This window comes from Aythya fuligula, chromosome 6, assembly GCF_009819795.1.
Source record: "Aythya fuligula isolate bAytFul2 chromosome 6, bAytFul2.pri, whole genome shotgun sequence".
Taxonomy (NCBI): Eukaryota; Metazoa; Chordata; class Aves; order Anseriformes; family Anatidae; genus Aythya; species Aythya fuligula.
Window position 1 is genome coordinate 24,885,467 of NC_045564.1, and position 24,170 is coordinate 24,909,636.

At 45.1% G+C, this 24,170-nt stretch overlaps 1 protein-coding gene across 5 annotated transcripts in view; it reads left to right on the plus strand.

Annotated features, from left to right (window-relative positions):
* The window catches only part of SEMA5B (semaphorin 5B), a 254,481-nt gene that overhangs the window by 125,628 nt on the left and 104,683 nt on the right, over nucleotides 1–24,170 (plus strand). For all 5 annotated transcript variants that reach the window (XM_032189713.1, XM_032189716.1, XM_032189717.1 and 2 more), the window contains exons 4-5: nucleotides 1,550–1,755; nucleotides 16,202–16,301. In XM_032189713.1, the coding sequence (XP_032045604.1) occupies nucleotides 1,602–1,755; nucleotides 16,202–16,301 (254 nt within the window). In that variant the 5' untranslated portion in view covers nucleotides 1,550–1,601. The remainder of the gene's footprint in view (nucleotides 1–1,549; nucleotides 1,756–16,201; nucleotides 16,302–24,170) is intronic.

Here is a 24,170-nt window from a genome sequence, read left to right on the forward strand (position 1 = left end):
AGTTCTGCATAAAATCTGTATGTATATGGGTCTGGAAAAATTGTGAAATGCTGTAATCTCTCACTCACACTAGTTAGGAAACCAAGTCCCAAGAACTCCCCCAAATTCTGAATGCCAGTGTTATTTTCAGTCAGTGGTACGCAGCTACTGCAGGGGATATGCATAATGGATGCACTGGCAACTCATCTTTGTGCCAGTGTTTAAAATCACAGAGCAATAGAGATAAGAATAAAACATAGGCTCCATCTTTCAAACCTGCTGTCTGCCATCGCTGCTGTAAGCACTCTGTTATTGCTCCTGTGGTGCCCAAGGACCTTTTCAAACTTCTTCCAGCTCCTCGATGTCACAGCATTGTCCCCTGTGTTGGAGTTCGCTCCACGCCACGAGCCTGCCATTGCTTATCAGTGCCTCACGTTACTGGCTCCCAGTCTGGCCACTTCAGCTCACTGAAGGTGTTTTGGAGTCTCCAACCAAAAATATAGAGGTGTTGGGCACTGCAGGAGGTGACTGTTGTGCTCCCCTTATGAATCACTACACCCACGGGAATTGAAAATCTCATTATGTGCGAATTTAATCTGAATCAACTTTATCACTAGGTAAGATTCAAGGATAGAAGACTCCATTTGTTTGAAAACACGTGTTTGCAATAATTGAACAAAGTTACGGAGGAAAACACAATGTGCACATCAGTAGGATTAAATTTGGCAATGCAGATTTTCCTAAGCTGCCGCAGCATCTTGGGGAGCTTGTGGCATGGGCTAATTAATCCTCCGTCCCCTGCCTCAGGCCCGGTAGGCCCTGGGGAGCTTTTAGAGCTATATCTTTTCTGCTTCTATTGTTAAAAACTGCTCACGTAGAAAAGGCATGATTTGCCCCTCTCCTAGCCGGTGAGAAGAGCTCCTCCTCTTCAGCTGTGGCTCAGCTCTTGTGTCTGGGAGCTCTAACATCCCACGATAATGCAGGCAATTGACTCTCTTCTCACCATTCTCCCTATTAAGCTCTTAATTTTTATGTTACACCTTAATTAGCACTTTCCTGGCAACACCTTTCAATTGGCTTTTCTTGTTTCAAGGCATTTAAAACAGCAGTGGTAAAATGTATAAATCTCCTATTAGAACAGCATTCCTTGCATGTGTTCTGGCGTGCCCTTAGCAATTTCTTGAGTGTAAGACAACATTTAAACATGGACATGTCATGCAGCTGGGGAGCGAGGTGTCCACTGGGGGACACAGTTACACCTGGAGTATTTGTGAGCTCATATTGTCACCACTAACCATGGCACAGTGGGTACTGTGTGAGGACACATGCCCCAAAGCTACACATATAAATATTTAGAAAGCTGTGCACTTCACCTCTCTTTGAAGTTAAAAGCCTAAATACAGTCGTAAATTGGGTCATTTGTTTTTTAGTTACTGGTTTTTGAGATATTTTCATGTGTACTTACCACAAGTGGGGTTGGGATGAAAGGGGAACTCCACCCTTCTCTACCCATGTTACACACTGTGGATAAGCATTCATCTTTCTGAAAGTGGAATTATTTGTGTTTCAGGTATCCTCCCTGGGCCTACCTTGGAAGCTAGATCTGCGACCGCCCTTCAGTCATGGTTGTTTCAAGATTAAAGGCCATTTCCCTGTCATTGCCAAGCCTTTTTCTTCTTGCTTTTCATCTCTCAGCATCACAGAATGTACCTGAATACTCTGAAGCTGAACATCAGCAGTGTGTCAGGAAAGAACATCCCACAATTGCTTTTGAAGGTAAGAGCTTCTATTCCTGTTTCAAGTTCCAGTAGGATGATCCATTTTGAAGTCCTTCCTGGTGTTGTTATGGATGATGGTTGAATTGGTGCTTTTCCTTACACCTGCTATCCACAGGCCAGTGCAAGTGGGCTGGTGAATAACATCCTCTTTGATGCTTTGCAGGGTTTTCACTCTGAGGTTTCACAGCAGTCACATAATTCAGGCAGTTTAGGGACTACTGGTCTAAGAATCTCCACTTCCAATTCTGATACAGCCTCCTAGTAACCTTGTGCTGTGTTGAAACTGTTTCTCAGTTTCCTTTCTTCTAAATGGATTCAGTAGTGTTTATATACCTTTCATGGCTGGCTGGATCCAGTTCCATAAAGTGGTAAGTGAGAGAGAATTTGGACATATCTGAATGCAAGAGAAGTAAATTGATTTAAAATTATAGTGACTGATATTTTTGTTGCCTTTTTTTTTTTTGTATGTATGTATTTATCACTTCTGCCAGTAGTTTTTCACCTGGACACTCGACAAGGTCTGTAAGAGGGAGCCTTTGTACTGCAGTGTCCTGCTACACCACACAAAAATGTGGACAATCCTTTTACTGTCCCTTTGCGATGTGGAATTACCCTTGTTCTTATCTCAGTTGGATTTTCCATGAACGTCTGTGTACCCCTAAGTTGCTGTCTGTCCAATCCGTCCGTGCACCCACATGGCACTTAGCTCATGATGCTGGTATTAATGTTATTTCTGCATTCACCCTGGCCTTGTGCGTTAAGCTCGGTATGCCAGCATCAGCAGCTGCTGAATCTCCTTGCTAAAAGTGGTTTCCTCCTAAATGTTGAAATATTGATTTTGGTTCCCACTTAAGGCCTTGCAATGCGTCTCTTGTTACATTCTTTGCTAAAGGCAATTAAGTACCTTGCAGTGTGTCTCTAGTTAGGTTCTTTGCTAAAGGCAATTTAGCAGTGGTTTTGTGACCTTTGAGATAGGGTTTCCAGGAAGAAAGCAGTCAAAGGCTTCCTTGCTGACCTTTCAGGGTTCTTCTGGAGAGCTTTACTCTTCTTTGGAGAGGAAGAAACTGTTCTCTCTTCATTTGGAAAGTGTAAGAGGTTTCTTGTCTGTTTTCCATTACCTGTGCTTTAAAGGTTTAAATGGATTAAAGTAAATTAGCAAAATCTTTAAGCCTACATGATATGGCACTGGCTCTAACCTTGCTCTGGTGGGTAAATAAACCTTGATTTTAATTGCTAAATAAGTCTGGCCATCTGTTAAACCGGGGAGGGTGAAAGGAGAAACCCTTGCGGTTAAAAACGTGTTGGAACTCAGTTGGATATTTAAATAGATCATACAATAATGAGGATGTTATTGATAAAGAAATGAGAAAAAGTGTGTACTCTTCCTATTAGCCAGGAGCACCAAACTTTTTTGAGTTCACAGAGTACATGTTTGTGGGATCCAGCACTCAGATAAATCATTCTGCAGGGAATTTTAAGAGTCCTGATTCCCGATTTTGGGGAATAGATGAGCATTTTTGGCATTTGGTATGTGTACGTCTCTGCAGAAGTGATGGCTGTGTAAATACACTCATGATCTGCCAATTTGCTTTGTTGAAATCAGGCAAGAATTTTTCACTCCTCCCCTTTTACTGTTCTCATTCCCTTCCTGCCTTTAATGATAGAAGGCAAAGCCAGTTACGAGTTAATTAGAACTTCCCAATTATAGAAAAGAAAAAAGGATTGAAATTTCACACACATCAAGAAAATGCCCCAGATTATTATAAACCCAAATGATAAGCTCTTAACCCAAGTTAGAGCCGTGGTTATTGGTTATCCTCAACACCTGTTTCCTCAGGACTGTTTGTGATACAGCCTAATCCTGTGTTCTCTGCTGATGGAAAACACATAGAAAGAAAGTTAAAGGCACCTTGTTTCCACTGCACGTGGAATTTACGTTCTGTGGAAGAGGGCTCACACCTCCAGACACATCTCAGTTTGTCATATAATTTACCTTAAAAGTGTAGCCTGTTCTACATAAGCAGGTTTAGGCTGCAAGGGGGGGACCAGCAGGGAAATGTACAACTTACATGCTGTTGCAAATTGCTCTGAGGATGTCTCTCTGCTTAATTGTGTGGCTTGTGGGCTTCCTGTGGGTCTCCAAATGCATCATCCCATGGATCACAACCTGCCATACACTGGGAACGTTGAGCCAACAACTGCAAGAGTGACCCCAGCAGCCGCTCTGCTGCTGCTCCTGCTGCCAGGGGAGAGCATTACTTGGCACCAGCAGCCTTCAGTGGATGGGTGGCAATAATAAATAAGGCCCCAGACCATTCAGTCATATGGGATGCATTAATGTACTGTCAGAATGAACAGACTAGCAAAACAATTTATGTCACAAAAGAGTCAAAGAGCTTCTTTTTCACAACACTGCTGCCCAGGCTTCCCATCGCAAGACAAAGGCATTGCTGGAACATGCTTTGCGTTCTCCAGCCTTCAGTTCCCACCTTGTTTGTGCTCGGCCTCTCTTTTTACTGTATTTTTCCAGACTATGATATTCTTAACATCCACCCCTGGTGGAGGTCTGCTAGCTAATATCCTCATCACGGCAGAATCCAAGTAAAACTCCTTTCTGTCTTCTTTTCTGAGAATTCTCTGTTTTCCGTGTGTCTTCTCTTGTTTACTGTAGGTCACCTGCATGAATCAATGTTCTCTTTGAGCACACATCTCTTTGTATTGCAATGGGAGGGGTGAAAAGAGAGAATACAGCGCATGACCAACCCATTTAAGTAGAAAGGAGTCTACATATGCAGGAAGGTTTTACTTTAGCTGTGTTTGGACCTGAAGACACATCTGCTGCCTTACAGAGGCCATTCCCCAAACCACCTGCCATTACTTGTGACCCAGAGAAAATGGCCTAGACAAGCCAGGGACCTAAATTCTGGTCCTAAATGTCCTTATTTTGCATGCTCACGATCAAAGTTTGTACTGCCAAGTGAAACAGGGGCTGGGAGTGGGCTGTGGGCTGAACAGTTTGTCCCAGCAGACCGCGTACTGCTTGTGGGGGCCAGGTTAAGAATTTGTGCTGTGAGCTCTGTCCTGTGTGTCTGTAAGGCACCAAGCTAGCACAGCGGTGCCCCAGTTTCTCTGGGGCTTATACATGATGCTCACTGTACAGCTCACCAACAATAATAACATAACCGGTGTGGGCTTTTCATAATTAGATTGTTCTACTCTGTGCTTATAGGAAACCTGGTTAAAGTTTGATTTCCCTTGTTAGATCAATATGAAAATGATCTTTTACTTCCCAGGAGCCTGTTTCTGGGGTCTTATTACCTGTTTGGCTGTGAGTGGGTAGCTACATTAAGGAACTTGCCTGCTTGTTTGTTTTTCAGAGGGTTGAAAAAATAGTGAAACAAGTCATAAATATTCTTCCTGCATCCTTCTATATTTATGCATGCATGCACACATGCGTACAAGTCCCATTTAACCAAACATTACATCATCCCAGCACAGCTCCAGTGTAGACCACACTGGTAAGCCTAAAACCAGAGAAAATGTTTCAGGTTCCTTTCAGCTATGATCATCTTTCTGGTCTTCTCCATGTGTCTCTTATAGTCAGGAGATCGGTCCCCACATTGGCAACTGGGCTATGCCCTTGCCATGCAGATGTGTTTCTTAACATGATCATTATTATACAGCTGCTTCTTAGACATCGAGCTATGTTAGTCATTAAATTGTTATTCATTAAAGACATTTGGAGCTCCCTTTGTAACATGCCCCTCGGGAAAGCCAAAAACATCTTCTGCCATGGCAATGCTGTATAAGATCTGTTGCTTCAGGAGCCGGAGCCATGACTGACATGTGCATATAAGTTTGTAATGGGTGGAGAGTTTGGTTTCAGCTTGTTTACCAGGGAAGTGCTTAAAAGTTTGCAAACTCATCTGTGTTATATGAATCACTTGGATGTTCACAGCTCAACTGGAAATGAGTTGTAGACAGGTTTTCACTTGCAGTTTGTGCCATTATTTATTTCTCTTTAGTTTTATCCATTAAATCACTGTGCTCAGAAAAAAAAAAAACATGACAGACTCCCAGGTTCTTCTCTGTTCTGTCTGCCAGTGCTTTCTCCCCTGGGTCATGGCAGTTTGTGTAAGCCGAAAGAATATCATTTGTGCTCCCCTGCTTTAGTAATTGCAGCCTTCCTTTGTCCCCAGAAGCACCTCAGGTAATCCCATGCTGAAGCATAGGAGAGAGGTGCACTTGGTTAAGTAGCTTATATCCCAGATCTTCTCAGGACTGCAAATCTCAGCTTGGCAGCCTGTATCATCGCTGCTGGTGTGAGTTCTGGGCATGCAGCATTTGGCCATTGTCTGCTTCTCAATCTCTGCTAAATGCAGGCAAGTTGTTCTGTCTGTTGCCTCAGGTTTTTAAAATGCATTAATTTGAGAGTGTTTAAATCTGGGATTTCACTTCAGACTGACTGTAATTATTGCCTCTTACCAGATGAATGTGATTCAGGTTGCTTGAATGTTGCTTGCTATATATTTTCTCAATATTTTCTTTCTTTAAACAACATTTTATTGAAATGTGGCCAGCTTCAAACTCTGAGATCTGTGGGGAGCAGTTAAGTGTTTGCTTGTTGTATTGAAAGCAAAAGCCGTTTTAACTTTGTGGGCTGAAGGATAATAGGGTATGATTTATTCCCTTTGAAGGTTCCTGATGTTTTACCAAACACCCCCACTATTTTTGATTTGGTCACTAATACACTATTCCCTTTACTGTACATTGATGGAAGGAAAAAAAAACACACCACCACAAAACACATTAGCACCTTCCCGCTCCAAAAGCCAGATAGGAAAGCCTCTTAGGAAATTCTGATAAAGATTTAAACTTTTCTTGAGCAAGTGTGATTTTGAGAATCCAAACCAAAACTTTAGGTAACAGTGGATGAAGGTTGTGGGGTGAAGTCTGAGAAGTGGATCTGGCTAAATGTTAAAGGGAAGGCAAATACAGTATGGTTCTTCTAGCTTATAGCCTTGCTGCCCTTGAATCTCCACACGAGGAGTCCAAACGTAACGAATGATGGAGTGCTGACCGTAACTGGTGGTATCCCATGCATGAGATTGGGATGCTATAGGAAATTTGACCTTCAGTGCATTTCAGTTTAGATTTTGTTTCCATTAAGCAAGCCTTGTGGCAATTTTCTTTTTAATCTTGAAAAATGGAACAGTAGCAAATGAAGCTGATATTTTCTTCTTTAGGGCTGATTTAGAATTTGTTTAAAAATTATGACTAATAAAGCCATAAATATACAGTGGTTAGGGAAGTAATTTGCTCTCAGGCAAAACTTCTGAAAATTACACCCAACAGCTCTCAATATATTTTTCATTCCGTAATAATAATTATAACAATAATGATGCTAGTTCTTTGCCACTTCCCCCTTAACGATGTCCAAGGCACTTCACAAATGAGTGCAATGAAATTTGATTGAAGAAATGATTCAGTGTGCTGTTCCTTCAGGCCTCAAGGAGAAAGGGGGTCTTGGAAGAGCGCCCTTCATTCACAAAAGGCTTTAGACAGAGCGAATCACTGGCAAGCAGGAGAGAAAAGGAAGACTGTGGTGGAGCTTCAGGAGGCAAAGTTTTTGGGTAACTCAAATAGAGAAGCAGGGGGAGGTGATTTTCCAGTGCAAGTGAGAGTCCATGTGCTTGGTGCTTCCTCCAGTGCAGCAGTTGAGTGCAGGCCATAGAAGTGGGCTGCCTCTCTTCAGATCCCAGACAGCACTGCTTTGGAGAAAGGAAACATGGTGGGAAGCAAAGCAAAGTGCTTATCTTCTTCTGTGTTTCAGTGCTAACAAAAGCATGCCTTACAGAGACCTCATTTTCAGTTTTTACTTTGTCTAGTTCCCTATCTGAATAAGCTGTGAGTCAGTGCTATGGCAGACCTCATTTACTGAGCACGTAAGCTTCTGATGAGTATTAATGTCGTGTTCTCTTAAAACCTTCCACGCACCTTGAAGTCAGTGGGATTGTGGACTTGGAACCAAGTGTGTGCTTCTGTGCTGAACAAGGCCACAGCCAAAGCGCACAGAACCAAAACACCGAGTCTGTGCAATGCTGGTCCTAGGGAGCTCCCTAGGTAGCAACCTTTGGTCCAGCTGGTCAACTTGTTCTTCTAACACGGCTGAATCAAGTGGCTAAGAAATCTACTGTGTTCCTGGGCCTGATACAGGGTTATCTGCATGAGAGGTTGTAATCTGTAATGCACAGTGGACTGGGTTAGAGGTTTTTGTGATCATTTCTAGCTTTGGGAGGTCCAGATAAAATCCTGAAGAAACCCTTGTCCTTCGGCCAAAACCCCTCAGATTTTACATATCACCCATCCTTTCCTTTCTGCTAGCATTGGGCAGTCCTTAGAATGCTTTTAATGAGAGTGCTTGAGTTGCAAAATTCTGGTTTGTGTTTTATACACAGGGATTGCTCCGTTTCACAGCACATTAACGAAGAGGTGCAGGTCATCAGTGAAATGTGGTCTTTGATAATCCCATACTCTTATCAGACAGCTTCCAATTTAAAAACACTGATTCTTATAAGAACAGGTTCATTTCAAAACTCTTTAAGGATTTTACGGCCCCTGCTCTGATTCATTGTTGTAACTGACTCACGATGGGACCTTTGTCTGCAGAAAACAGGAGCCCTCCTAGGTCCAGCTAGCTAAAATGCGCAGATTATACATTTGACTTGGTATCTCCAGTTCAGTCTCTGGTGAGCTGGCAAAGAGGGTCAACTTCTGTTCGTCAGAATCAGACACATCTGCTTCTGTGGCAGATCTGGGTACCTGCACGTGAAACTCAAGGAGACTTCAGCCATCATTTCTCTGCCCTCTGTCAATATCCTGCCGTGAAATATTCTCGATATTCTCGCTGTGAAAACAGTTGTCTTGAATCTTGCACCATCTCTGTTGGCACATGTGTCTGATGTAGACATACAAACGTAAGGACAGTGAGAAAAAAAAATGTGCCTCCAGATGTGGAGGAGGTGGTTTGAACGATGACTGAACGATGACAAAGGAGTGTTTTTTTCCATCAGACCGTAGTGGCTGTAGGAGCCAAGATGCAGCTTGCTTTCCTGTCTGAAAAGAGGGATTACAGCGATCAGAATGCCACAGGAAGCTGCAAGTGATGCATGAGCACTCACCTTATCGTTCTCAGCGAGGGAGATTGCGTGACAGCTGCAGGGCTCATCTCGGTAAACAGTGGATCACGATTCTTAAACACTGCACCATTCGTAAGAAAACAGGAAAGCTCAGGGGGAGCTAACAGCAGGGCTGCATGTGCCACTGGTTAGCGTGGTTTCACAAGGTTGTGGTGGGGCACAGCCCTGCTGGCTGGCTGTCCTGCGAGTACGGCTCGATTGGACTTCTGCCTGCCCTTCACCATGTGTGGATAGGTGAGGAGAACCCAAGTGAGAGAGAGAATGGGCCAGGAGTGGCCTAGAAGTACAGAAGAACTGCAGAAATGTGAAGAAACGGGAACGTGACTCACAGCCCTTTGATCTCCTTCCTTGGGGTACCCCCAGGACAGCATAACAGCGAAATGTCCCTTACTGGGAGCGAGCACCAGTTTGTGCTTATTATCTGGTGTTTTCTTTATCTGGGGTTGAATCCCTGGGTTCTTCCTGACAGACGAGTGTGTTTTTCCAGCTGCTCCGTATTAATAATAAAAAAGTAAATAAACAAGCAGTCATAATTCTATTTTTGCAAAAATTAGGTTTGGACTATGTTCTTCTTTCTCCATATTGAAACAATTTAGCAGCACTTGTTTTGAAGAAATGATTAAAATTTAGAAAACAAGGAGTAAATATGCTCAGCATGCATTAGCAGCAGTTAGTGCCTCCTGCACATTGCGTGCTTTACAGATAACGAGGCGTGGATGGCCTAGCCAGTATCACCAAACTATTTAACGATTTAAAGACCTGAGACACCAAATGGTTTCATGATTTCCTCAAGACAGAGAGGGCTCCAACGTTAGCGGTGTTGGGTACTTGGAACCATGCCTACATCTCCAGGTGCCATTTCTCTCTTGAGATGAAAGACACTCAGCAAGGTCAGTTCAAGGAGGAAGTGTAGGCAGTGAAGAGATGGCACAAAATTGTCTAGATCTGACAGAATTTTAAATGATAGCATGACTTGGTTAATGTGATCACTGTGGTTACCTGGATCTTCAGTTCCTTTCTTCCCTTCAGGGTGGTAACGAGCAAAGCCTCCTTCTTTTACTTGGTAGTTGAGAGATGAGACTCTTCTCTCTGTCTTGATACCAAGAGAAAAAGTCTTACTCTTTTTTTCTTCCAGTCATTTCCTATCCACGTGCTCTTGGACAGGTTGGACAGGGCAACGCTTGTGCCTCTTGGATCTCCTTGAAAGGGAATGGTTCTGTGCACTCAGCAGTCGTGGCAACCCTTACACCACTGGTGGGTTAGCTCATTGTTTCTCACATCCTGGGAGTTTTGTAGTTGGCTGAGATGGAAATAATTGAATGGACAGGAAATGAGGTAGGAACACAGCTGGAAGGTAAAGGCTGCTAGAAAAGAAAGAAGTGGTAAGAGGAGTGGTCCATGAAAACCATGAAAATAAGACAGCTGGAAGAATATCGAAATTGGATTTGGATATTGAGGGCAGAGATAAGGTGACGGCTGGCTATGGCATGGGCTGGGGTTGACCCATGTTGTGGAAGGGAGTGTACTCTGCCAGCAGCCTTCGAAGTCCTCATGTACATGTGTATGAGCAGAGATCAGAGATTTAGGAAGGCAATGAAGCTGGATATTGCAGCAGTAGGGATTAGGACGTATTTAATGTACAATTAAAGATTTCAACAGCTCAGGTTAAAGAACGAGAGAATACCAGTAATGAGGTGGAGGTGGTGATGGGAAGACAAGACAGCAGGGTGATATGCATGTGTAGGAGGATTTTTGGGGTAAAGCCAGCTTGAGTTTTCTGGCCTCCTGAGTAAAGTTGAGCTCTGAGTGCTGACACATTTGTTTGCTCAGCTCTGCCCGCGCATCAAAAGATTTCTCCTTCCCCTGACAATTTTGCTGAATTGTGGGGTGTTTTTCTGTTGTGGAGCCTTTTTTTCTACATCTCAGCATGGGGTAGGAGTGAAACATTTTCAAAGACTATTGCACTAACCTGTGGTGTGACCTACAACAGAGAGCTAAAATTTAAAGTGAGGCTGATATTAAAATATGATTCATTGCCAGCCTAATAGAGATAATGCTGTAAGTTGTCAGTAACTTTTATGCATCGTTGGAGGTGTCCACACTTGCTGTGTTTGAGAGGACAGGTGGTAGCATGGGTAGTCATTAGCCTTCTGAGCTTTGGCTGCAACCTTGCTTGCTTTGTCACCTATGGGCTCTGGTCGGTGACCCGTACAGAATGGAAACTGCGACCTCGCTCGTAGCAGGCTGCGATGTGGAAAGTGCTCTGAATATTATCTCAGGATAATTGATGCAGAGGATGATCTGACTTTGCAGGCCTTGACAAGCGAATGGATTTAAGATAGTAGGTCTCATTCTGAAAAGGGATCATTTCATCAGCGTATACCAAGAAGGCAGCCTGAAACTTTCCCTTACGTGACAAAGTGATTTACATCTGTCTGTTGGTCATTTGTTGGGATACAACACTGAGAGCCCTCCATGCTAGAGGGTAGTCTGGAAAAGATCTAAGTGGTTGGGTACTTGCAAACTGCAGTATCTACCAGTTGCTGAAATAAATCAAAAGGCGAGAAGATTGTACAGTTACAGAAGTCATGACAGTCATCTGGCCTCCCCATGAGTGCTGAAATGCTGAAGTACAGAAATTAAATATGCCATAAAGTAGTAGCTGAGTTAAGAGAACTTTTAAGAGACCATCTTGAGGCAGTAAGGGAAGCATTCATGTGTGGTCAGGTTAACACTGCACAAAAATAGGTTTGAATGCTGCAGAACAGGTAATTTACTTATGCCCATTGAGTCTGGCAGGACCTCAATTCTGTACGTGTGCTCCACCTCATTACACAAATCTTTACTCTTGAATCAGCTGATTTTTCAGGGGCTTTATATAATTCTTCTGGTTCAGGTTGTATTTTCTGGAATGCAGTGCCTGGAGCTTCCTTCACGTTTGACTTCCCTGTCTTCCTCCCTTAAGGTCTTTTTATGATCTTTGAGGCTTTTCTCCCAGTCCTCCCATTTTTAGCAGGAGGCTCGTGTTCCTACACGATGGCACAACTAGCGGCTATACCTGGCACTAGTCATGAGGAGCTATTCCAAAATAACTCCACGTGTGGACACCCTTACCGTGTGACTACACTGCTACACAAAAGAATGAAAAGGGCTCACGCGGATGTGCCTGAATTAGCTTTCAACAAGCTAGCTCCCAGGAAGATAATGACTTTGCAGCTGGCACTGAGGTATTCATGTTGAGCTGCAAGCTCTGCCCAAAACACAGGAGAAAGACTTGGATGAGCAATTCAAGCTGAGGTTTTTGCTCTTGCAGCCTCACTGGTATTCAGAGGTAGCCCAGATAGGAACATGGGTGGTTTTTATATGTGGATACATCCTTACATTGCACAAAGAGTCCTTGGTCCTGTTTTGTTTAGCTTCTTTTGCTCCAGGCTAGGCAGTCCATGCTGAGAATTACTCCAGAAGAGATGCTCTTGAATACCGCAGTGGTTAGCCAGGCTCCATCCACCTCGCAATGGCTTTACAATTTCAAGGCACGGGTATTTAACCTCTCTGCTATTTCGAGGTGTGTGCTGGCTGCACGGAGCTGTTACGGCCTGCTGGAGAAGGGAGCTGTGAGTGGCCTCAAGTGAGCTGAAGCAGTACGTGCTGTCCTTCAGGCAGGGAAGTCTCGGCGCAGTGTTTACATACTTCTTCCCTCCAAAACACACAGCGTCAGGGGGAGGTGGGGAGCAGCTGGTTTTGAGGAGATGAAGGCTCAAGCATTACCAGGTTTACCACGTCTTTAGAAGCCGATCCAAAACCCATCAAGCTCGGTGGAAAACTGCCAGTGATTTGAAGAGCCCCTGGATCAGGCCCTTAAAACCCAGCTCCTCCAGCTCAGCACGCCAGCATATGTGCAGCTGATCCTTGTCCCCCTCCTGCGCCCTCGGGGACCTGGTGCGGAGCAGCGCTAGCAGGCTGCGGAGACCACCCTCTGAAGTGGCAGAGGGCCTCTTTTCACCTTGTCTCCTGCATGCACAGCTGTGCCTGCAGACGTGCATCTCCTGCGGAGCCCCGTGCTCCTGCAGCTGGGCACCTGAACCACCTCGAGCTGCGCTCGGGGAGCTTCAGAGGCACCGAATCAGCTGGGTGGTGTTGGAAGCTATTAAACTGCTGTTTGTCCGTCCTAATGCGGAGGAAGTGAGAGCAGGGATCTTTAACCCCCTGGAAATGATTAGAGGTGAGGAGCACAAAGGAGGCCTTGATGAGCGTTTCGCCCCTAAGCGATGTGGTTCCTAGCTTTCCGGCTCCTGCTGCCGACATGCAAAGCCAGGGCCTTGGGTTTTAATTTTTCATACTGTTTTTAAACAGATACTTTTGCAAATGTAAACATGCCCCAGCACTGAAGGTTTCCAGCCAAATTAAAGAGTCAGCACTGGAAAAATCAGCCTTCTGAGAAAGGTCAAATACAAGTAAACTCTGGAGTTCATTGGGTCCATATGTGTAAACTTCAGCTAATATGGGCTAGGCCCAGGGCAGCACTTACCTTGCATAACTGAGCTTGTTTCAAAATGAAAGGCTAGAACTGTCCTTAGGGATGCCTGTGGTCTGAGCACTAGATTTGAATGTATCGAATGAAAAAAGACCCATGTCCTGGCTCTGTTTCCATTCCACTTTATCCCTTCCCTCTAACAGGAAGACAGAAGGTTTGGAAGGAGAATGTGCCGTTTGGCATTAATTCTGACAACTCACATTTAGACATTCTTAGCTGAGACCATGCTGGGTTTAATAATCTCCAACTACATGCCTATAAAAGCTTAATTTTGCTATGAGGATGCATGCCTTGAAGCCTTTAATTTAATAACCGGGAAGGGTTTCTTTATAAGTTGTACCACCTGCAGTAGTAATAGAAATCAAGACACTGCCTGTTATTTCTTGGCTTGATTGACATTTCAGCCAACATGGAAGGCTTCAAGCTACCTACTGCCTTTAATATTTTTTTTGTAATTATTTTTACCTGTAATTTGTCAGAGCTTGCCATTAGAAGGACGGACTGATGAGTGTGTACCTCTCTGAAGTGAGGAGCTTTTGCTTAGAGCAGCAGATGAAGAAATTTTCTTCCTGCCACCGCACTGTAATAGTGGGTTGGTTAGTAGGAAAAACTTGGTAGGAGAGAAAGCAAAATGACAAGAGAAATTGTGGCCTAAAAGTAGGATCCTTAAAAGGTATCATCATTATATAGCAATCCCCTAATCCCACCCCCGTCAGCCAACAGAAATGCCAGGAGATCTGCAGCACATGTCAGCCAGCTAACCCGCCTGAAAGGTGTTATTGTTGCTGGTTCTGCTGCTTGCCTCAGAAATGTCTCTGCACCTAAAGAGCTACAGGAAAAGAAGACAGAGCCCCATTAGTTAGGAGAATGCCAGAGGTGAAGCTGCGGTGCCTCCCTGGTGCTGGTACATCATTAAGGGTCCCAGAGGAGTGTAGGAGGTGGAGATGCTTGAAGGTTAGACGGGCTGAGTTATTCCTTAACTCATGCCTTTTAGTTGAAGAGCAGAGGAGGTACACGTGTTGTGTGCGGCTACATAGCGTGCCAGGAATGTTGAGAAGAGCTGGAAGCTTCCAGCTCCAGCTGACAGGGTTTTTATCTGGTGTGGATGGAGGTCTCATGGTCAGAGAGGCCCTAACAGTGTCAAGTTGGGTAGGACATGGGATCAGGCCCATGGGATCAAGGCACTTAAGATGGCTCAACAAATATCCCTACAGCAAAGGTTTTATACCATTTGACATCTGTAATGCTACAGAGCGTGCCAAGACACCAAAGGCCTTACAAACAATGAGATTCCTCATCAGCATTGTCCTCCTGTGGAAAAGAGACGTCCTGTGGAAAGGAGAAGTAATGCCGACACCAAGATGTTCCAACCTGCCTGCCTTCAGTGCGACTTCTCAGCATGGGGGATATAAAATGACAGTGCAGCATGTTTTTTCAGAGCTCTTTTGAACGAGTCTGAACTTGGCTGCATCATTATTATTATGAATCACTGGGTCATGGCCTGTCTACTGACGTCCTGTTGGCATGAGGCCAGAAGATATTACCTTGATGGTTCAAGGTTTTGAGCCTTGTGGGCCTTCTGCATCCAGACCTTGACTGACTTGGTCTCATTTGTGCTTTGCTCCCTCAATATTTGGTATCCTCCATATATGTAACAGACAGAATAGGTAACAGTTGGAACAAATTTCCAAGAGAAGTCCTCACAGTAAAGCTGGATGACTTTTGGAAGATACACATCAGTCTATCCCCAGTTATTCCATGCAGCAAAGGTGTAAAGTGGGGGGCTGAAATTCTGTGATCTGTGATCCACACAAAGTAAAAGTTGGTAACTATATTGAGATACTGGATTCTGCGAATGCCCTAACATCACACCTGAGAGTACCCTAAAAAACGGTGATTTAGCTTTTTCTTTAAGCAGGTATATTTTTTATTAAATCAGGATTATCTGCCCTACATCCCTCAACTGATGTTGTGTTAATACATACGGCTTCTGTAAGAGTTTTGTCTCCGTGAGCACAGCCAAATCTATTGCTTTGCATTTAACCTGCCACGTTGTTAAATCCAACCTGGTTAATAGAGCCAGCTCCAAGCTTGTTCAGTTCTCAGCTACCAAGATACCGTGCTGATCCCACCTCCCCGTCTCAGTTAAGGAAGGATATGATTGACAGGGATCCCAGATGTTAGGTAAAGTGAAACCTGGCACAGAACCTAAAACCTGGAAGAGAAGGTAAAGCCCGTCCTTTGAGCAGCCAGGTCTTGAGCGTAGATCATCCCTACTCTAACCTGGTGGTCTGTCAGTTGACTCCACCTTCTCTTCGTGGAGGAGGAGAACAGCTTCCCTTTGCTTAGCAGGGAAGACCAGGCTATGGAGCTGTTAGGGCAGCCAGCCTAGTCCCTTTACACCATTTAACCCTGGCACTGGAAGTGGCTCCCCAGTTTTAACTGAAGTAAAACCAAGCTGCCATTGTCTCCGAAGCCAATGCTGACACTCCATTTTGGATGTGAAAATAAGTGCTGAGACAGCCCTGCATTTATGTACGGTTTTTGCACCTTCTGTGGAGAATCAGAATAAATAGAAACCCTTTAAATAGATTATTAATTAACCTTCCCCTGACAGATAACTCGGTAGGAAATCCATTAGTAGATGTCTGGGTGAACTCACTGCTTCTGGAGCAGTTTTATTGTGTTGTGCTTTCTCCTTCTCGTTGCAGATCTGAAGCCCTGGGTTTCGAATTTCACCTATCCAGGTGTGCATGACTTTTCTCAGCTCGCACTGGATGCCAACAGGAACCAGCTCATTGTGGGAGCAAGGTAAAGATAATCTTTTAATTAGACCAGGGCTGCTGCTCAAGCTCTTTCCCTTCAGGTTCTGGCTTCAGAGGAGAGTGTTTCCAGCTTATGTGGCCAGTCTCCCCCTCAAAGAGAAAGCTATAATTTATGTAGAGGGATTTAGACTCCTAGTATAATTGCAAAGAAGAGAAAATTACTAGAATTAAAAAAAAAAAAAAAAAAAAAAGATGCAATCAAAATGACTGGTTAATGAAGCAGAGTGCTGGCATCTCCTCAGTATCATGAATGTTAGAAGAGTTCTAGTAAATTATTCTGCACCATCACTCTGCCAGAACAGAATATGGCTTTTTGGTGTATTTGCCATGGGCAGGCTTTCTGTCTATATTAGGTTCATCTACATGCCTTTGTATAAGCTGCAGTGAGACTTTGGCAGCAAGAGTGATAGCTTTCTTCCCTCTTCTTTTAGAATTCGCTTCGTAGCCTGTTCACTTCATCTCGCTGACATAGTCAAATCCCCACCTAATGCATTTTGGTGCAACTCTGTTGTTCCAACACATCGTATATAATTAGCATATATTTTCCTTTATTTTTAAACATTACTTTTATTTAGGATGCCGTAGGAGAAGGGTAAAAACACAAACACAATATAAGCATAGGCAAGCTCTAACAAATTTAGAGCTGCATTTGTAACCAGGAAAAAGAACTATGGTTCAGTGAAATAATACATGTCAGGAGTGCTTGAATCATGAGCCCCCACAGCAACTATTTTTTATTGCATAATAAACAGATAAGACAACCCAAAAAGAAAGAGCTAAGCATGGCCTAACAAATCAGCCAGCAGCAGCAGTTTAAATATAGTATTTAGAAGCAGGTAACATTGTGGAAGCAGCCTGTGCTGTAGGTGAAAAGAGGAAGAGTCTGCTTTCCTCCCACCAGTGGACAGGGAGGCGAGGAGCAGGACTGGAAGAAGTCATGGTGTGAACAAGAGAACGCAAGACGTGTTAGTGGAAGGGGAGTCTTTTTCCTCCAAAGAGACAACCGAAGTGGTATTTAACATACATTTTCTGTGTTTGTGCACTAAATACTAAAACTTCACTGTCTAACAGGGTTTAAATAGCCAGAGGCCCTCCTGCTTTTCATACAGAAACATTTTACTCTTCAAGTTGGAGCTTTACCTGCGCTGGAATCTTTAACCAGCCATTATTAATATTTATTACTTCAGAACGGCGTTGCTTTGGGGACAGCCGTGAACGGTGCCTTCTGCCAGGCGTTGTACAAACACGGGCCCGTCGCCCTGAGGAATTCACGGCTTACATAATTGGGCTGCACAGCAGGTTTCCTCCTTGCTGTCGGTGACACGCTTCACCCCTGCTCAAACGCTCGCGACACATCCTGGAGGGAAGCTCTGTCTCCCCAAGAGTTTGTACAAGTGCGGTTAGACACGAGGCCACAGTATCATTACAAACAGCAGAATGACAGCAAATTTGGCTTCCTGCTGGAAGCACAATATAGTGCGGCGGGTTACTCCGGGCAGAACCAGTGACAGGTATTTATAGGATTTGCTTGGAGAAGTCAGTTTTCATGAGGTACGACCAGCCTGGCTGGGAGACTCTCCAAATTTGATGGTGCTGAGCAAGTCTTGATAGAGTTAATGGAGGTGCTTTATTTTCCTGGGTGTGGGGAAGGTGGTGAGTATGGATCCCTTTCCCTCCTCACCATCTCATTACGTGACATGAGGTGCATGAACATGGGGTGCAGGCAGGGGCCTTGTTCTGCACAGCACCACGGGTCCTTGCGGTGAGCTGCGCTCCTGGAGCTGTGCCAGAGAAAGGGGAATGGGAAGTCAAGGCTTTTCTGTTCCCTCCCTCCCTGATAAATCCCCACCTTGTTCTGGGCTATTTTTAGGGGTGATTTTTTGAGTCATTAGTTGCTCGTGCACCATCTGCCTGAATTTGCAAATGAAACAATACCTCAAAGAGATAGGAGCTGTCTCTATCCATCTCAACAGGGTGTAATTTATGAAACCTAAATTTAAATGTTAACCATGTTTAAATGTGCTACTGTAGATCATATTAGTAGTAACACCAGCTATTCTGGGGTTGTGGAAGGAGTTTGGAATCAGGGTGGAGTTTATAAGTACTCCCACTTCTCAATTTCCTGGTTAACATCATTCTCTTAGATGATAGCGTTATAAATTATTTCAGACTAGCTCTTTCTGTCTCTATTTAAAAGCCGTATGACCTCACCACAGCACCTCTTAGCTTAGTTCATCCTGCATTTCCAAGCGTCACCGAAAACACTTCCTGGAAGAAAAGAAGATCCTGGGGCTCACAAAGGTTTTTGGTTTGGGGAATTGGACACAGCGTGACTGAAACTGTAAGGGGTATTGAGGGCACACTGTGCAGGCAGGGAGCTGGAATAACACAAGCCTCAGATTTTTAAGCTTTATCGCTATCTGAGAGCCCTCCCCGAATGACTGGTGCTGTCTGAGCGCTAACCAGAGGAGTTTGATAACTCCACTGCACCAAACACCTGCCAAGTCAAAATCCCAGAAACAAAAGAATTAGTTTCAAAAGCCCACCATGGTTTCTAAGCAACGTATTTACTTGTCACATCATTTGTAAAATCCAAACACTTGCAAGTAAGGATATGAATAGTTTAGAACATTGTAAATCTCACACTGCCCGTATTATGAGCCACATTTCATTAAGTATAAAAACACACATTTCAAAAATTCATAACCTTCATTTTGACTCATAGCTTGCATGTTTTGTTTTTGTTTAAAATGTAGTGTTAGTATTTTAATGTACTGTTTTTCTTCTCTGAATGAGTGATTGTTTTGAAATATTTGCTGCTTTTTTCAGCTCTTGAGCTTATGTGATTACTATTTGAGCTTATTTTAATGGGAGGAAAAGCAATTTTCTAGACCTCATTATTACTGAGAAAAAAATTGAAAATATGATCTGAACAGCTCAAAAAACAAGACATATAAATCCACTGTACATTAAAAAAAATGATCAGCTGGGGAACTCGAATGCTGCTTTTTCTGTGCTAGCTATCTGCAATGCCACTTTGTCCAATTGTCCTGCTTTTTTTTTGCAAAAACACTTTCTTCTTTTCATCAAGAATAAGCCTTGAATTTTTCAGACCTGAGAAACCTTCCAAGGCAAAGCCAATAAAGGAGCTGAAATGGAAACTGATTGCAGCCTTGACTATGTAGAAACTTCCATCCCTCTCTAATGGCACGATCAGGAATGCTTATTGTCTTTACTTTCAATCTTTTTCCCATTATTAGATTTCAAATTTAACTCTGTTATACAGCATTCCCAGCGAGCAATTTGCTTTTATTAACTGAGGGTCTATTCGCTCTACCTAAACATCTGAAATCAAAGATTAATGGTGAGGAAATGGGTGGCAGTTTCTCGCAGATTAGTGTCACGTAATGAGCTATAGTTTTGAATTATAGACACGAGTTGTATATGTGCCGCCACAGCAGAAGAGCCACAGCAGAGATAATTCTGGTCCCAGAACAAAGGCTGGGAGACTGGGACACTGCTCTTTTGTCAGCAGTACAGCTGCTGAATGGACTGGGAAGAACGGCTTGAATGAGCTGCTCTGCAATAAATGGTTTAACAAAGGAGATCGGCTGAATTTCCTAACTCGATGGGCAAGCAAAAGAGACCTGTGTTAAAAAGCGGGGACTTAAGAGATGCAACTGTTTGAACTGAGGGAATCTGCCTGCTGTAGCTCATGGTCAGACCTCGATGCTGCCAGTAGCAGCCAGGTTGTGGCTCCTTTGCTGTACCTGTGCTGTGACAGGGATGCTGGAGGTGGTGTGGTGGGGCAGGAGGAAGCCTCCATCCCCACTCCTGCAGGATGCCCTAGTTCAACCCTCTGACATTCTTCCTTTGCCCTTTCCCCCGTACTTCTTCCCTGCCTTGCCTGTGGCAGAGGCAGGCTGGATTTCTCTGCAGTGATTTCACCTGTGGGCTGGAGAAGCGGTGCTGTGCTCTCCCACCTGTGCCATGGGCAGGGTGTCCTAACCCCAGGGAGGATGGGTTTTGTGTAGCAGTGACATCCCACCACTGCTCCTGAAACTCCTCAGTGGCTGGGCAGAGGTTGGAGCCAATAAAGAAGTGTTGATGTAGAAGACCCTGCTTGGAGTCCAGCCAAAAAGCGTGCTTCACAAGAGCTCCCTGGCCAGGAGAGTGTAAAAGATTGAAAGGAACGTGGTTGAGACACCATGTGGCAATCCGGCACGCCAGCAAGCTGAGAGGAAACAGCTTGGACAACAGGAGGACGGTACCCAAACAAATGGCAGCACCGGGAGTGGCTGGGAAGCCCTGGGGGAAACATTTGACTGCTCCCAGAAGGAAGCCGCGGGGGTGTCAGCTCGGGGCAGCAGCCTGCTGGGGCTGCGGGTGTGAGAGGCACGGCTGCGAGGGCTGGCCACGCGCAGCGAGGGGAGGTGTCGCCGTAGAAAAGCAGCCAGAGAGCGTCACGACCAGAAGTCCTCATAGCTGTGCCTGCCAAGAGGGCTGTCAGCTCCATCAGGCGATGGGAAGGGATTATCTCTCTCGGGGCTGCTGCGTGGGGAGCTGAAGCTCAGGAGCCCTCGTCACAAATGGCCGTGACCAAGAATCTCCCGGAGGCAGAGGGCAGCGAGCAAATGCTGCAGAAGGGGCTCGGAGCTGGCGTGTGAAGCACACGTCACTGTGGGCTGCTGGACTTTTCTGCATCAAACATAAAGCTACCAAGCTGCTAGGGATGCAAGTCGGGGTGCTTTAGCAGGGGGTGATTTTCATGCTTGTTTTAGACCTGAACTGAATGTGCCTGTTAATGTCAAGTGGGTAGGCGTGAGAAAGGAGATGGGTTAGTTTGGGGAGCGGAGAAGGCGCTATAGCACTTACCAAGCTTGTTACAGATCAGGTCAAAAGTTTTGCCTCTAACTCTGGCTGTGAAACATGGTGTTGGAAGGATCACTTTTGGCTTTGAACAGGATGCATTAGGGGGAGCACAGCAGCCTGGGAGCACCCTTTCCTGGCTGGTCTTGCTCCTCACTGCGTGAACCCAAAACCACCTCTGGATCGCACCAGCTCAGGAGCAGGAGGCTGAACGGAGGGACTGATATCCCGAAAGAGTTGCTTCAAGTTGCAGCTTGCAGAAATGTGGCAAATTGTAAATATAGTCTAAGATCCTCGACCAGCAGGATTGGCATCCTGAGTTTATTGAAACTCTCCGGTGTATGATAGATTAGTCTGTCAGACACCAGCTTTCATGCAGATTTCTGGCTGAACACAGGCTCTTCCCTGCCTGCTTGGCAGAAAGCTCCAGAGCGCTGCAGTAAAACTCTCAAAACCTGCGTTGCTTGGAAAATATCGCTCCTACCCTTGGGCACCTTCAATCCTACCCAGAGCTGGACTGCCACTGAAGCCTGAAGAGAGCAAATCTCAGCAGATTGTGCTGCCTGGGCAGAAGGCAGTGTGCAGCCCAGGAGGCTGAGCGGCAGAAGGCAGGGCAGAGGGGTCTGCAGTCCTGGAGCATCAGCATTGGGCTAAACTTTATCAACAACACTTCCTACTGCCAAACTATCGGGGCTTCTGCGAGGCGGAAAAACACTAATAATTTCACACCATAGGTGGGAATCCAAGGCCCAGAGGGATTAAGAGCGAGCCTGCCCTGTGAAGAACACTGTGATATTGAGACACGTGAGTTTATAGTAGGTCTGAGAGGGAGTGCAGGCTGCTCTTTGACCGAAGTCTGCACAACCGCAGAGGTCTCTGCACTGTTCTGCTTAGCTAGTGTGGACATAGCCAAAGTTTTCTGATGGATTTACAGAAAATTTGTGCCAGAGTTTGGATTTGGACCATTTACTTTTGTGTTTCTACCTGGTAGTAGCAAGTACCTGGCACTTGCCCTCAGCCTTGCACCTCTAAATAAGACATAAATGCTGCTGGAGATCTTCAGCACAGCTGGAGAAGTCCAGTCTCATACAGCATGGAGAGAAGAACATGCAAACGAGTTAACGTTGGGCACAGTCACATGGGCATGGCCAAAGGTTCAACAGACCACGGGCTTGTCCTGTTACATCCAGGAGCGAAGTGCCATTCTCCACTGACTGCAGAATTTGACTCGATGGCTTTTCTGAGACCGTATGACTGAGGTGAGCTCCTGCCACGTGCGGGTGGCTCCCATTAGTATCATGCTGCCTTACGTCAGCTTTCCCCCCCACCAAGTCACGTTTGGCTGAGAAATTACCTTGCCAGTCGAGGTATTAATGAGGACGTGAGCAAGCAAGGAGCATGATAATGTTTTTGATTATATCCAGATTGTAGGAGGGTAGCTGAGAAAGCTGCTGTGAGGAAACAACAACAAAAAAAAAACAAACACCAAAAGCCACCCTTTCTCACTCCGGTTCTTCCTATCAGACAAAATTAAAGTTATGTCCTTGTATCAGGGGGTGAAGGGAGGCAGGTAATGTGGTGGTGTGAGAAAAAAAGGGGAAAGCAGTCTGTGAAATTAACAGATACTTTCAAAGGACCATTGATGTTTTTTGAAGAAATTGCCTGACCTGCATGAGAAAGAATACAGCGAAGGTGAGAAACCTGTGATTAGACATTACAGCTAGTTAAATCCATAATTGGGGGTGCACAGCTTCTTTGTGCAGAGAATAAAAATGTGATTTAAAGTGCAGGTTTTAACCTCTCTGGTTGAGCCTGGGATAGTTCAGAGGGAGATTTTCCTCTCTGATACCGTGCCAGAGGAGGTCAGCTCAGCCCTTGTGTAAATGTGGAGGGGTGAAACCCCACTGGGATGTGTGGCTCTTTCTTACCTATGGAATTTGCTTTCCTCTGCTGGTCTGCAGGCTGTCTGAATTTGCCATAGCCCAAATTTGTGCTGTCCCCGGCTTACCCCTTGGGAAGGAGGGAAAAGGTGTGGACAGGCGAGAATGAAAGGATCATTTTCATAGCTTATGGGATTCTGGGAACTTTGGAGCCTAGTTCAAATTTTGTTCAAAGTGTAAGGTTTTTTTTCTTAGTTAAAACTTGTACATTTGCTTGAGACCAGAACATGAGCTTTAATTTACTCTCAGTAAATCCATCAGATGAAATGCCACACCGCTGCACTGCCAGGTCGCTGGGCCTGGCCAATGCGCAGGAGAAGTTGCAGCTGCAAGAGAGCAAGGAGACGGCTTTGCCCCTGGTGTTGTACCTGGAGGAGAGTCAATGGCAGCTTTCCCTTAGGCACTACTGAAAATACTGACTTGTGCTCCAGTTAAGTTGGTGACACGTCGGTTTTGTATGGCAGGGCTCACCACAGCGACGTGCATATCGCTTTATGTACAGACGTCTAGGTGCTAAAGCCCACTGCTCTGTGCCCCTGCGAAGGTCTGAAAAACACAGCGAGGAGAAGGGATTGGTTGGCAGTAACTTCATCTCGCCGGCCGCCTCGCTCAGTATTTCCATTTAAGTTGTGCTGAACTCATCCCAAGTTGGAGGAGAGGGTGACAGAGCTGAGCGAGCTTGTCAGCCCGAGCAGGCAGGTGGGGGGCCGCCAGGGAGCACCTGAACGATGTTCGGTGCATCAGAAGAAGAGGAATTTCACAGCTTGGCTTAGGAAAACACACCAAAGTGATGGGCAAACAGGAGATGAAAGGTCCCCGTGCAGCTCGGGGCCACCGTGAGGTGCTGTAAGTGATCTGGGACTCTGCCAGCTGGAGGAGAGAGGGACAGCAGAGCTGTCAGCTGCATGTCAGGAGAGAGCTGAGGTGGCGTGTGGGATAATACGTGATGGTCTGAGGGATGGACTCACTCTTCCAGGAAAACAGGAACAAACCCACACACCAGTTCTGTAAATTTGGCTCGGGTTCCATCTCGAGGGTTTTGAAGG